Source organism: Mastacembelus armatus, chromosome 2 (genome assembly GCF_900324485.2).
Source record: "Mastacembelus armatus chromosome 2, fMasArm1.2, whole genome shotgun sequence".
Taxonomy (NCBI): domain Eukaryota; kingdom Metazoa; phylum Chordata; class Actinopteri; order Synbranchiformes; family Mastacembelidae; genus Mastacembelus; species Mastacembelus armatus.
The window spans coordinates 8,606,951-8,620,663 of NC_046634.1; the positions used below are offsets into that span (position 1 = coordinate 8,606,951).

General features: G+C 40.6%; 1 protein-coding gene across 3 annotated transcripts; it reads left to right on the forward strand.

Annotated features, from left to right (window-relative positions):
- Window positions 1–1,115: 1,115 nt before the first annotated feature.
- LOC113127493 (calcitonin gene-related peptide type 1 receptor-like) lies at window positions 1,116–8,339 on the forward strand. Of its 3 annotated transcripts, none has more exons than XM_026302152.1 (13): window positions 1,116–1,306; window positions 3,239–3,314; window positions 3,950–4,094; window positions 4,182–4,295; window positions 4,468–4,577; window positions 4,665–4,756; window positions 4,849–4,975; window positions 5,076–5,229; window positions 5,318–5,378; window positions 5,488–5,554; window positions 5,732–5,950; window positions 6,211–6,252; window positions 6,819–8,339. In XM_026302152.1, the coding sequence occupies exons 2-13, from the start codon at window positions 3,264–3,266 to the stop codon at window positions 7,023–7,025; spliced, it is 1,389 nt and encodes a 462-aa protein (XP_026157937.1). In that variant the 5' UTR covers window positions 1,116–1,306; window positions 3,239–3,263; the 3' UTR covers window positions 7,026–8,339. The 3 variants fall into 3 exon arrangements, with proteins under 3 accessions (XP_026157937.1, XP_026157939.1, XP_026157938.1); XM_026302154.1 differs by having other exon boundaries at window positions 4,185–4,295; window positions 6,819–8,336; XM_026302153.1 differs by lacking the exon at window positions 1,116–1,306 and adding an exon at window positions 1,465–1,485.
- Window positions 8,340–13,713: the final 5,374 nt, after the last annotated feature.

A 13,713-nucleotide genomic window follows, 5' to 3' on the forward strand; every position in this document is an offset into this window, starting at 1 on the left:
GATGGGAGAAAAACCAGTGATGGGGTCTATAGACCAATATAACAAATCAATATATTCATACACAGAAAAACACTATTTGTAGATCCAGCTGTATATTTATATTATATATGGATTATTTATGGAAATGACTCACAGTTATACTGTCAAAGCCCGAGTTGGTATGTGAGTGTGGGTCTGTGTGTTTTCCTGGTGTCTAAACCTTATGCTTGTCTGATTGGGAATGAACAGCGCCCCCTGTGGAGGTGACTTCAAACCTGCATCACGGAGGGCCACCTGCCTGAGTTCCTCCTCCTTTGCCCCCTTCCTTAGCTCAGTCAATCAAAATCAGCTGTTGGGACTCGTCAATTAAGAGCAGCTGTTTTGTTTTGGTCCATTGTGCACACAGCAGTTTGAGTAGTTGACCTGTGTCAGTGTAAAGGTGTAAAGCTAAAACATAGACATATATATATATATATATATAATTTTCCCTTTTAACAAAGAGAAGTCCACACGTGCTCTGGCTGCAGGTCTCCTCTTGTTGCTCTCCGACCTGACTGCTGCCATGAAAGTGTGGACCTGCAGATGGAGCCCTTGCTAAGGAGCAGACACTGACCGGTGACTGGTCCATTTTGCAGCATCTGATCGACACCAGTCCTGCAGTGAATCACTGGATTCACGTACTGTAGACCCCCTTGGTTCTGTAGTTCTTTTCCAATAATGAAAAATATACAATGATACAAAAAGATAAACGTGCAAGATGTGTGCTGGCTCACCGACTATAAGGCTTAAGCCCAGAAAAGTGGTTACAGTGGGTGTTCTTGTAGAAGGTGGTTGCTCCCTCTATCTAGAACTTAACCCTGAAGATAAATATTTATGAGCTGACAGTTTCATAATTTGTGTGCAAAAATGTTTCTGAAAATATCTTACCCATCCATGTTTTTTTGAAATCGCATTTAAGCACAAGCAATCTCATAATTCTGCACATGTTTGAGAATGAATAGCCAATCAAAGCCAAGTCATTAGGGTGGTTATGATTTGCAGAGCTCAGGCCCTAAGGATAAACAGTAAGAAGGGATGTCCCTCTACAGGCCTCCACAAAAAGGCAAGCATGATGTCATCCACAGCCCCAGTCAGTTTTTATCAAGACAGCTCAGTGCTGCTTCTGACTGTGGTGCGAAACACACACACATACTGAAGGACTACTCCTCAGGAAACCACGAAAGGTGAAACATTATTTTTCTCTCACTATAAACACGACCTCTCGGTGGAAGGATTACGCTTCAAGAAGTGGCAGACACGGTATTATTGTCTTTCTGCTCCTGCAAAGGTAGGTTTGTTTAAAAAATGACACTTTTCAACATGTAGACTGTGATTACTGTGGTTACACTGCTGACAAGTCAAACCTTCTTATTTCAGGTTCATTTTTCATATGTCCATAGGTCAAGATGTATAATGTACTATATTCAGAGGGACAGGAGTTTACAGCAAAGTCCTGTTTTAGATAAGGTGAATATGCTCATGCCAACATATTAGGGTGAAAAGGAATTTCCTAATGTGTTTCTAATAGAAGCTACAGAACATGTAAAAGTCTTTGTGTACTCTCAGACAATAAGGGAATAATGCCACGATGAGTTATTAAGTGTCATTGCAGACCATTAGAGAATGTCTCTGGGTGTGTTTAAGAAAGTATTAATCTTCTAATCTGACAAAGCTTTCCGGTATTAGACGTCTGAGAAATTGGAAGTGAATGGTTTGTCTGTAGCTATAAACAGTTTTTTTCCCCCCAATGAAATGGACTGGAAATAGCTGCTTGATTAAAAATCATAAACTATAAACTAGAGACTTTTGAACTTTATATTTTTGTAGAGATTTAGATTAAGAGATATAGATACATGGAAAATCAACTCACCAGTGATTATCACTTTACTGTGAATAGTTTTGGGGGTTTTTACATTATTTTATTGTGCAGAACACATCAGCATCTTGTGCAGTGTTCAGGCCTTTTAGGACGACTGAAGCTAATAAGAGCTCACCACTGCCATGTTCTTATGAAACTACACTTTCAGCATTTCATTACCCTTATTATTAAAGTTATCCTCTGATTCCTAAAGAACCAATCTCTTTAAGTGACTTGATGCCTCCTCTTGGAGTTGCTTTCTTTATTATATCTCCTGTGCTTGTCATTAGTGTAACACATAGCAGCTGTTATTATCTGGTCTGCAGTCCACCTCACGTTAATCATTATTGCCTTATTATTTAAACTGGTTTGTCCATACTGACTCGCCCTTTAAAACCAGTGGCCGGAGATAAAACTGCATTTTGTGTATTTTACAATCTGTGCAGCAGCTGAAAAGCAGCTTTTGCTACGTTGCCCAGCGGCACTGTTAGACCGACCTGATGAATTTAAGATGTACTGTATCTGACGTGCTGCACATGCTGCCACTGCAGCCTTTTGTGAGATTGGTATCTTTTCGTTATCTTTTGGTTAAACCTTGGTTAAACTTGCTCAACATGCATAATAAGCATGCAGGAAGGAAGCTATGGGGAACAAAGGAAGCAACAGGTCAAATCTGTAACCCAAAAAAAGGGAAACTTGCCATTACAAATTAAAAACACGGGTTTGGAGACATAGATTTACTGCCAGTTCTATTTACCTGACTCTTGATTGGGTAAAGTTTAGAGAACTACATACCTAACATAATTATATTTTAGTTTATTTAGTCTAAACAGTTTTTCATCAAGTCAAAGAAAAATGTAGATGGACCAAAAATGAAGCTGTGAAAAAAGAATATAAAGACTGCACGTCCAAATTTAGAAATATTTACATATCTGAGCATGTGATAATGGACTTTGATTAGACTTACTACATTAGCTACACATTGCAAACAAATAGAGTTGATTTTTAAACTGGATTGCGATGGTGTGATGATGCAGAGCACATGAACTGAGTTTGCTTCCAGCTCCTGTCAACGCGGCGAGTGTTGGTTCACGTTCACAGCTGCTGCAACTCAGGAAGTATTTTTCTTATTGCACTCTGGGGAGAAACTATTTGGGATAGTGCTGAAATTTTTACCTGTTCCTCCAAATCGCATAAAAATAACTTCCAGTGAAACACAAAAGAGAGAGAACATCAAATGGCACAGGACCTAATGGACCTGTAAAAGGTTTTATATAAAGTCTACGTGTGTCTTGTTTTCTGGTGCAGACACAGATGACAGAGTCTTATTCTCAGGTAGAAACTATTGTTATCTTTCCCCAGAATATCCATAGAGATCAGCACACAGATGGCTGTGAACTGCGTCATGTTCCTCCTGGTCCTCTGTACCTTCAATAAGGTAGGCCTACATGCTGCATCTGAGCGTTGTCCTTCAGAAATACACTGTTTTTGCTGTGTGTGTTGTGTTCCTGTATCTCCCTGCATGTTTTTATAGATATATAAGGTTCTTCTTTCAAATCATTTGTCCATTTTCACACCGTTTATTAGGATAAAAATTGCTAACCAAAAGCAACAAGCATGAAATCCATGGTCCCAGTTGCTGTTACAGGGTGTTCATATTTCATAACAACAGATGTACTTCCTGGAATTTGTCCATATGTTTATGACATTAGAGCGAATATGATCCCTGTAGTAATTCAGAGCATGATCTCCTCTTTTTAGAATATTTAAACAGTATAGTTTGAAACTCTTTATTTAAAGAGCTGAATTTAATCTAATCTCCCCATGCGGTCCTTATTCAGTATAAACTGAAATATCCCTTCTTCAGATCCTAATAAGAGTTGAATGTTCTTACGCTTCCCACAATGCAAAGGGAGCTCTTTAGACTTTCTAGTTGCCCACATCTTAATGCAACTCGTGTTGTGGTCTCTGAATATGTTGTACCTCCTCCTGTGGCTTGTGTATATCAGTTGAAATTGTTGTTATATGTTTACGTATCTGTGCTGTGTCTTTGGTGTATTTTAATGATCTTAGCTGCTGGTGGTGGAAAGTTCTGAAGGCAAACACCAGGAGGAACATGGGAATCATCCAAATGAACACCACAGCCAAATCACCACAGCCCAGTTTGAATGTTTCCAGAAGATCTTAAAAGAATCCCATCGCAAAACAAAACTGACAGGTGAAGAGCAAAACAGAACCAGTAGGATGTTGCCCAAAGAAATAGGCTCTAACATGTCACTACATGTGTGTCCTGTCTTGGTGTCAGCAGGATCAGTGTGCAATAGAACATGGGATGGTTGGCTGTGCTGGGATGAAACCGAACCTGGCATCACAGCAGAGCAGAACTGCCCAGACTACTTTGATGATTTTGACCCAAACGGTGAGTTTTGTTGATGCAGTTCATCTTTGCCAACTAAGGCCTTGTTGAAACTGTTTTAACTTGCTCACTCCTTCTGTATATACATATATATATATATTAAATTGTAGTGTCTTTATTGTCTGTAGATTGCCTGTTTGATTTTTCCTTCCACTGATTCAAAATGTGTTCACAGAGATGGCTTCTAAAGTCTGCACAGAGACGGGCGAGTGGGGTCGTCACCCAGAGAGTAACAGGATGTGGACAAACTACACAAACTGCAGAGCCAACACCACACAAGTCAAGGTTGTTCTGAAGACAATTGTAAAATTAGGCAGCTTTGTTGTCTGTAGCGTAGCAGCGATGGATGTAAAGTGTGTTTGTTTACTGCAGGCAGCAATGACTCACTTCTACTTGGTTATGATTGGTCATGGACTGTCACTGGCGTCGCTGCTTATATCCTTAGGAATATTCTTCCATTTTAAGTAAGTGAGGCACAGCTTTTTTCAATTTCACCTTTTCCAGTCCTTTAATGTCAGAATATGAAAACGCATTTCTCTTGCACCTCTGCCCTCAGGAGTCTGAGCTGTCAGAGGATAACACTCCACAAAAACCTCTTTCTCTCGTTTGTGCTGAACTCGATCACCACGGTTGTCTGGCTAACAACAGTGGGGAACAAACAGGGACACACGTATACTGATTCTGTGAGTCTCTGCACTCTATATTAAATCCAGAGTCTGCTGATATTTTATTGGTTGATATTGTAATTTTCATTTTGTGGGCTTGTGTTACTTTTCTTCATAGGTAAGTTGCAAGTTAGTGATGTTTATCCACCTGTACCTGCTGAGCTGTAACTACTTCTGGATGCTGTGTGAGGGAATCTACCTGCACACGCTGATTGTTGTGGCTGTGTTTGCAGAAAAGCAACATCTCATGTGGTATTACCTGCTGGGATGGGGTAAGTAATCGTTTGTGTTGTATTTCATATGTGCACTTATTTGTCCTACATCCAAAGTCCTTAAATGTTTTAAAAATTTGACTTGCAGGTTTTCCACTTGTGCCAGCAGCAATACATTCAATAGCGCGTCATTGCTATTACAATGACAGGTGAGTCCTGTAGCTCGTCCCATGCACACACTCCGTTTCTGAAGATATCAAGTCACATATCTGCATAAAGTAACGCCCCAACATGATGGGGTGATCTATGCTTTCACAGATGCTGGGTCAGCTCAGAAACTACCCTGCTGTACATTATCCACGGGCCCATCCTTGCAGCATTCGTGGTAAGCACTGAATCCAGATGTGGCTTTTACTGAAGACCAAAAACCACATTGGACCATAACATGGGATGATCTGTTCAGAGTTTAGGGGGAAACACATTTAGAAAGTAAAGTAGCACATTTTCTATTGTTTCGGATTTGTCTTCCAACATTTCGATATAATATCTGTTTTATTTCCAGGTGAACCTTTTCTTCCTATTAAACATCGTCCGGGTTCTTATCACCAAGCTGAGAGTGACGCACCAGGCCGAGTCCAGCCTCTACATGAGAGCTGTGAGAGCCACGCTCATCCTCATCCCCCTGCTCGGCATCCAGTTTGTGCTGTTCCCCTACAAGCCGCAGAATCCATGGGTGTATGAGATCTACCAGTACACCATGGAGATCCTCATGCACTATCAGGTCAGCTGCAATTAGTTCACTGTGTTTGTCCTAATGTTAAGCACAAAGAGGGTGAAGACACTTTTCTATTATCAGTTTGACCAAAGAGACATTTGGATTATGAAACAGTATAAATGTATAAACTTCTAATTTCCTTACTGTTGCAATGATGGTGGCATTTACAAAGGTTTTCATGATCAGAGCATGAACCTGAGCCGTTGTTGACTCCTGGAGCTGTTTGAGCTTAAAGTGTATTAAGAAACTTATTTCTTTCCATGCAGGGACTCATGGTTTCTACGATATTCTGCTTCTTCAACGGGGAGGTGAGTAATAAGTCTAAGGTTAAGGTTTTGAATTTGCTGCTCATTCAGGTGTCAGAGTTAATTATAATATTAATAAACTCACAGCCTTTGGTTCATATTATATTTTCTTAGATTGTTCTTCTCAGTATATGTTTATATCAGACACGTGATATGGAGTTAAAAACAGGGTATGTTTATTTACACTAATAATGAATGAACAAGTTCCAACTCAAATTAGACACCTTCATTAGTGTTAAAATCCAAAGCACCGCTCGTCAGAGTAATGTGACAATACTAATAAAGCAGCTAGTCCTGGAGAGGGGGCTGAACAGACGCAGGTCTCTGACTGGAGGAGGAAAGGGACCAGAAAACAACACAGGCTAAACTCAGACCTCATCAGCCCCAGCTAATGACCTGACAGCTCACACAGGTGCCAATCATCAGGACATTACCTGCCACATGTAATGAGGCCACTGTCAAGGAGCAGTTGAGGGGTAGCACTAAAATACAGAATAGATAAACACGGAAGGATTTTAGAAATGTCGTCCTGTCACATTTTGATGATGGATTCTGTGTCTCCCTTTTAGGTTCAGAGTGTTCTGAGGAGACACTGGAATCAGCAGCGAATGCAGTTTGCAGGTACTTTCACCAACGCTGGCTTTTTCCGCACGGCCTCCTATGTGGGGTCTTCGCTCACAGAGGTCCACCGGTGCTACAGCATTGAAAGCCACACTGAGCACCTGAATGGCAAGAGCTACTCAGATATATTCAGGTCAGACAGCCCTTTTGTGTGAAGGTTACCTTCGACTGTTGGCGCTTGAGGCTTTGCGCTTTGTTTTGACTCCTCCCAAGGTGTTACAAAGAGTGATGCTGAAGATTTCTTGGACTTATGCAACTGTTGAACCGAGGACGTTTAGCATCTCCCAGCCAAAAACCGACATGTTTTATTTTTCCTCTCCTTTTTCTTCTAATATTCCTAAAATAGAAGGTGGAACAAAGATCCCACAGATACTGAAAGTGTCTGTTGCCGGACATGAGGAAATTCCCATGACTCAACCAGCCACAGTTTATGACATTAATACAAGGAGTTGAAGCTTTGGAGGCATCATGTGGAATAAACTTGAAGAAGCTGTTGAGCTGATGGTTCTGATCTTGCAAAGAGAGAAGTTTTGATTTTTTTTCTGGGCGTCTTTTGAGCTGATGTTCTGTTCATTTCATATCCGATTATTCCAAAATGCTGGAGAGATGGTTGTGAGTGAAAGGTGCATGTGTTTGTACATATATTTGGTTGTGTTTGAATATGATATATTAAGGCACAAAAGATAAGTTACAGCATTGTATTTACACTACTATATGTGTACTTTTGTATAGTTTCCCAGTCAGTTAGGAAGACGTCATTATCAGCCCACAATGTTACACACTTTTAGATTCATTCTCTAAGGTTTTGCTTTGCCATAAATAAATTCAGCAGGAACTGATGCATTAATTCACTAATTGGATGCTTTACGCAAATAATTATCACTGACTCACTGTTACTGTCATAAAAATCCAGTGATTCTGTGGGCAAATAAAGATTTGACCATTTCTTCAGGACAAGCGAAGAGCTGCAGGTTTCAGCTTTAAAAAACGGGAATTTCACATCAGTCTCTTAGCAGTAGCACTTATATTATTATCAGTCCACTTTGAATCATTTAAGGAAAGGTATTAATTTGAATTCATCCTCTTCCTTGCAGAGTGTTGTATGAAAATATTGATAGCTCTCTATCTGGTCACTAATCAGCATGTTTTATTTTGGCTTTGTGTCTTCACGTGTTTAGTCACATTTTGCTATTTTCACATTTATCAGTCTTATCTAACTCTGTAGGAAAGAGAAAAAGCAAATTTACCAAAACATCCTATTTCTATTAAATTCCCTTTCCTTTAAAGAAAACACCTAAACGTGTGTGTTTGCAGACATCTGTATTACTTTACGACACACAGGATATCAACAATATGCTTTTGTATTATTTACATTTACAGATACACTGGATTAATAATCTGTCAGATACTCCTCGCACTGAAGAAAACCTTATAAACACAGTAAAGATGCATATTTCCTCATGTCAGTTTAGTCGTTTTCTCTTTTGTAACATAGTTCAGTCAGTAAATCCTGACAGTGCTGTAAATAAACACAAGCTTAAGCCAAGATTCAGCACAGAGTAGATCTGTTTGTGTTTCAGTGCAAAAGTTTCTGCTGCTTCCATATCATTCCCTTTAAAGACAAATGGGAGAAAATATGCAACTGCATATTGTTTTCCCACATATCTAATTAAGGGTGGGATTTCCTTGTCTGACTCTAGAAAATGTTTCCCACTGTAATGAATATTGTTTCCAGACAAAGCGGGGCGTGATACTGTCTGTTCCTCGTCCAAGATGTATATGCCAACAGGTACAATTAGGAAGTCCCTAAGGAAAAGTGCTATATCTATCCTTCCAGTGCATCACTTAACAACTTCAACAAAAAAAAAGAGAAAGAAAAAGAAGCTGTGAAAGCACTTAACATGCCAGTTTTCTTTCAGCTGGTAAGTACGTCCATCTGCAAACACATGTTGATCTGAAGCATGTGTGGACCGTCTGTGCTTTATTGTTGCAGGGATATTTACGAGGTACTTGCATGCATCATATTCATGACCTCAATCCACAAAGGACTTTGGTATCTGTGGTTTTGAACAGTGCTTTGGAGCATCATCGCAGTAACCATGACACTGTCCCCTCCCATGTAACTTTGTGCAAAACACTGAAGCCCTGACATTTCTTTGTTACCTAAACCACATTTTTTACTTACATCATGAGATATGGTGTAGTCTCCCATGTTGTTTCTGTTGGCACACTTCAAAACTTACATCACATACATGTAAAGTTGTTTATGTTGTTTACCGATCCCTTTATTTACCTCAGTGGAAATCAGACCAGTGGATGTGTTGCAGGCTTCCTGTTTCTAAGAATACATTGCCATTGAACTCTTGGTCTGTTGGCGCTTGTGTGCTAGTAACAAAACTTCCTCAGTTTCATGACTAACACTTGTTTACTGCTTTTACTTCCGCACGATTCCAGTGAAACTTAAAGCATCTAGCCGATGTTTTGTGTCCAGACGGCTTTCTAACGTGCGAGCTGGTAACAGTTCTGTGTACTTGTCAAGGACATTTCCACAGGACACGGCTGTGAATAGAGACACAGCCTGAGCCAGATTACCACATGTGCCCCCCTGTGTGGTGACAATGTGGACAATAATCACATAAATCTGCTTCACTTGGTCCTGCCCACATTTAGCCTTAAGAAAATAAAAGCGGTGTGTAAACACAGATGATTCATCACAACCAGGTTTTAAGTATAGCAGTGTAAGAGATTTGGCCTCTGCTATGAAAAATAAAGAGCATGAAATGATTTTAGCTGCAGCCATGTTCTGCCATGTATGAACAGAAAGCTGGTGTTCACACACAGCGACGTGAGTCCAGACACTTGGCTGTCCGATTATTCCTTCTTTATAAAAAGGAAAAGTCTCATTTCCTATCTGTTTAAGTCCAGCCTTGGAAAATCCCTGGCTTGCACAAGACATGATGCACTTCACCTTCCCAGCAACAGCAGAGGTGGCATGTTAGGAATGCACAAGAGGTCAAACCCAGTTGTGGAACAAAGACAGAACAACTGTCAGAACCTTTGACAGCAGTAAGCAAGAAAGCGTCATATCACTTGCGCCATGCTCTGATTCACTGGTGAATTCTGGGAAATGCAGTGAAGAAGCATCACGTTAATCATCAGTTTTGTATGTATGTATATAGTAAGTATGTACAAAAAAGAACAGCACAAAATTTAAAGCAGCATCTTTAGGTGTTTGATTTTTATGTCACATTTATTTATCAGAAACACACAGTAGCTGGAAAGATGAAATATTAAGGAAGAGTCACTTAAGTTTCAAACAATACGCTGCAGCTGTTTCCACTAATTTCTCTTCATTAGAATTTTTTTACAACACTTTGCAATTCTCTGTTGCACACACACCATACACACATCTGGTCTATAGCGTGTTCTGGCCTCTTGTAAATTGGGATGTCTCACTCTTGAGAACAATGGAATGAGTTCTTGGCTGCACTTAAGGGTGTGGAGGGCGAACAGTGAAGTGGTTGGGGTGGGCAGTGTTGCTATATGGATGTGACCGGCCTGGGTGGGACCGTAGGAAGTCTGCCGCTTGCTGCGCAGCCTTTTCAAACCGCTGCAGGTCATGAATTATCTGAGCAACTCATCACACAGTGATGTCAACACTTGGTTGTCCTGGTGTTTCTGGAGGGACGTCATCATCAAATGTGTGGATTCATTATGTGGAGAGTTCACTTGCAGAGAGCTAGCCAGGGGCATAGCTGACGACACCCCTGAAAGATTTTTTTTTACTACTAATCCTACTGGACTGTTTTTCCTCCAGCTGTGGACCTCCATCGCTGCTCATCGCAGCTGCAGCAGCGTGTAAATTAAAAGAAAAAATGAAAACCTGGAATGCTGCTATATCGGTGTGACCCAAATTTAGCACTGTGGTTAGAGTTTATCAGAGCATAAACTTTTTCTAAATAAAAAACACCCCAGCTCTGGTTTCTGTCTGTTAGGGTCTTATTGGTAGTAGAGCAGGCCATTGTTTCTTGTTTTTACAATAACATTAACCACACCAAAGCATTCAGTGAGACTGGGGGAACCACATTATTAGAATGAAGTAGAACATGGATCCTACTCATGCTGTTGCTGCCACACACAAAGTATAACAACATGAAGATAAACGGGTCAGACTTCAGAAGCAACAATGTCTGTACAGGTGTGAAAGTGACCTTACTCAGGTGTGACACTTTCATCATAAATGATGAAGGTTGTTTCGCTTCACAAGCCCTTTTGTTCTGATTTTCATTTTACTGCTTTCTGTTTTCAGCAGCTGAACATCTAAGTTAACCCTCCCTTCGGTTATTTGGAATCAAACTCTTCAAAACATTTCAAACAATAAGCCTATTACATTTTAAAGAGCCCAGTTCCTACAGCCCAGGGCGGTGGGCCAGTATCCACTTACACGAGGCGCGTCGGCACTCTGGTCTTCAGCATCATCCTGCCAACAGGAACTCCCTATCTCCTCTCCCCGTTTCCTGACATTGTTCTCCCTCTGCCACCAGGCACAGGCTCCTCCCAGGATCTGGGAAAAGGTGGGATGTTAAAGCAGCCCATTTCCTTTTCGATCAGGGCTGTCTGTATGTGTGTCTGTGTGTGTCTGTGTGTGTCTGTGTGTGTGTGTGTGTGCGTGTGTGTGTGTGTGTGTGTGTGTGAACGCTGAGCATTAGTGTAAGTGTCATTTTCAGGTGCAGCTGACTTTTCTGTGTGAATTTTAATTTCGCTGGTGATATCACAGTCCTGTGGGGAAACACTTTAAAAATTCCAATCTGAAAATCATCCAACTCTCCACTTAATGCATAATGTGATGTAACATTAGCTACAATATGGACTCCATGCATTTATTATTAAACCTCTGATTATAAACTAGTGCAAAACAACAAATGATTCGCTCCATTAGTTGTTTTTGACTCCTGAAAAATATAATTTTAGCTGCTAAATGCTTCACTGTGTTCAGCAGACAGTTGCTTCAGATTAGTGAGGGTGAACCAAAGCTGCAAACACTGGCTATAGAGTTAAACAGTGAGGTGAGAGGACTACAAAGCCCTGTAAAGACAAGGGGAGCTGCAGGTATAATTAACATGTTTATGACTCGCAATCATGGAAACTTGGCCGTAAAAGCACCAGAATAGTGGAATCAGGCAGATGTTCATATGTAAATGAGCAAAATGCTATAAATCTTTGAAATACAATAAAACCTGAAAGTCAATGATGAATGGCTTCTAATCAGGGACCCCAGCAACATATTCCCACTATAACCAGCAGTGTTTATTACTTTCCCTCAATTGTGAAGAGTTTTTCTCAGGCCTGTGTTTTCATGCCAGTGAGAATAGTTTAGGTTGATAATTTGAGCCTTTCTCATGATCCTTTCCCAGTGTTCTTTAAGTGTTTTTCAGGGGCGTCAGTGAGGTGGGGTTGGACGGTGCACAGGAAGGAAAAGGAGTAGCTGGGAAATCTCATAGAGGCTCCTCGGTGAACAAGAGACACCCGAGTCAGGATCTGGGCGTCGTTGCCAAGTCATCTCAGGGTCGCAGACTCCAGAGGCCCACATGTGGGTGAAGCATGTGCAAATACACAAATATGAAGTACATGGAACACTTTCACAGAATTCGATGCCAGCTATGTCCGCCTTTCAGAGAAACCCTAAAGTATCCATGCAAGCAGAAGGTCAAGAACAGAACAGAAAACAGAGAGTTTAACATCTGGGCTCATATTTCTCAGGAAATGAGAAATAAGCAGGACAGGTGGCCAGTTAAAGCTGGACATCTTGTTCCTGTGGATCACACAGCTTCTGTAAACCAGCACCCCCATATGCCCTTTGTAATAATAACAATGTTATTTCTGCAGCTCTGCCCATTTTGAACTTTGGTGTTTCCTGACATTTCATCTAGTGTCATCACACCAGTTTTTTTTTATTTGTAGTGATGAAACTCCCATCAATCTTAGCTCCAAGTTGAGTTGTGCACTAATTAGCAAATGTGAAGGGCTTTAAAGGAATGAACTGAATTAGTAAAAGTCTGCTTTAGTCAATGAAACAAAGCTAAAATAACAGTAACATGGTTTCTACCTCTTGTCAACATCTGGGCTGCTGTGGTTTTTCTATTTTTATCTGGCTGTTGGAGCCTTTAGTGTATAAATTACCTTACCTTAAACAGCAGGATGACAAATGGACAGTCATTTTCTGTCTTATGTAAATTAGTGTCGCAGCTTGTATGAACCGTATTATGTTAAAATGTTCTCTAGAGCATCACAGTTTAGATTCCTTCACCCACACTTAACATGTGTTAAGTTTTTCCACTGCACTGACATGAAAATAGCAGCTCTGGCTAAAAATGACCAGCTGGACAGATGTGGAGCGACCCCAGGGCTGCAGGAAGTGGTGAGAGTGTCACGTCTTTCACCGGGCGCTAAGAGGAGAGGTCAAACCAGAAACATGTGCTGCCTGAACTTTGGCTCTTTTTCTTCCTGTAAGGACGCCTTCTCTAAGCATCTCTTTTTATCTTGGACGCTGACATACACACCCATATGCATGCAGACGCTCTGAAATGGAAATGTGTGCAGCCAGGACACTTTACTAGCTGAAGTTACTTATCTCTGTTTGTTTGGCAAACCAGTAGAGCAGTGTTATTGCATCTAAAGAAATCAAACATTTTTGCAAAGTGAAGTGAATAAATGTCTGAAATTTGAGTTAACAATCTAATTTGAATGATCAGAAAACACAGCTGGATGTGTCTGCATCCACCCACTGGTTACTGGTTTTCATTTCAGTCATGTAATGAAGGACTCACACCTGAAATGAAACAT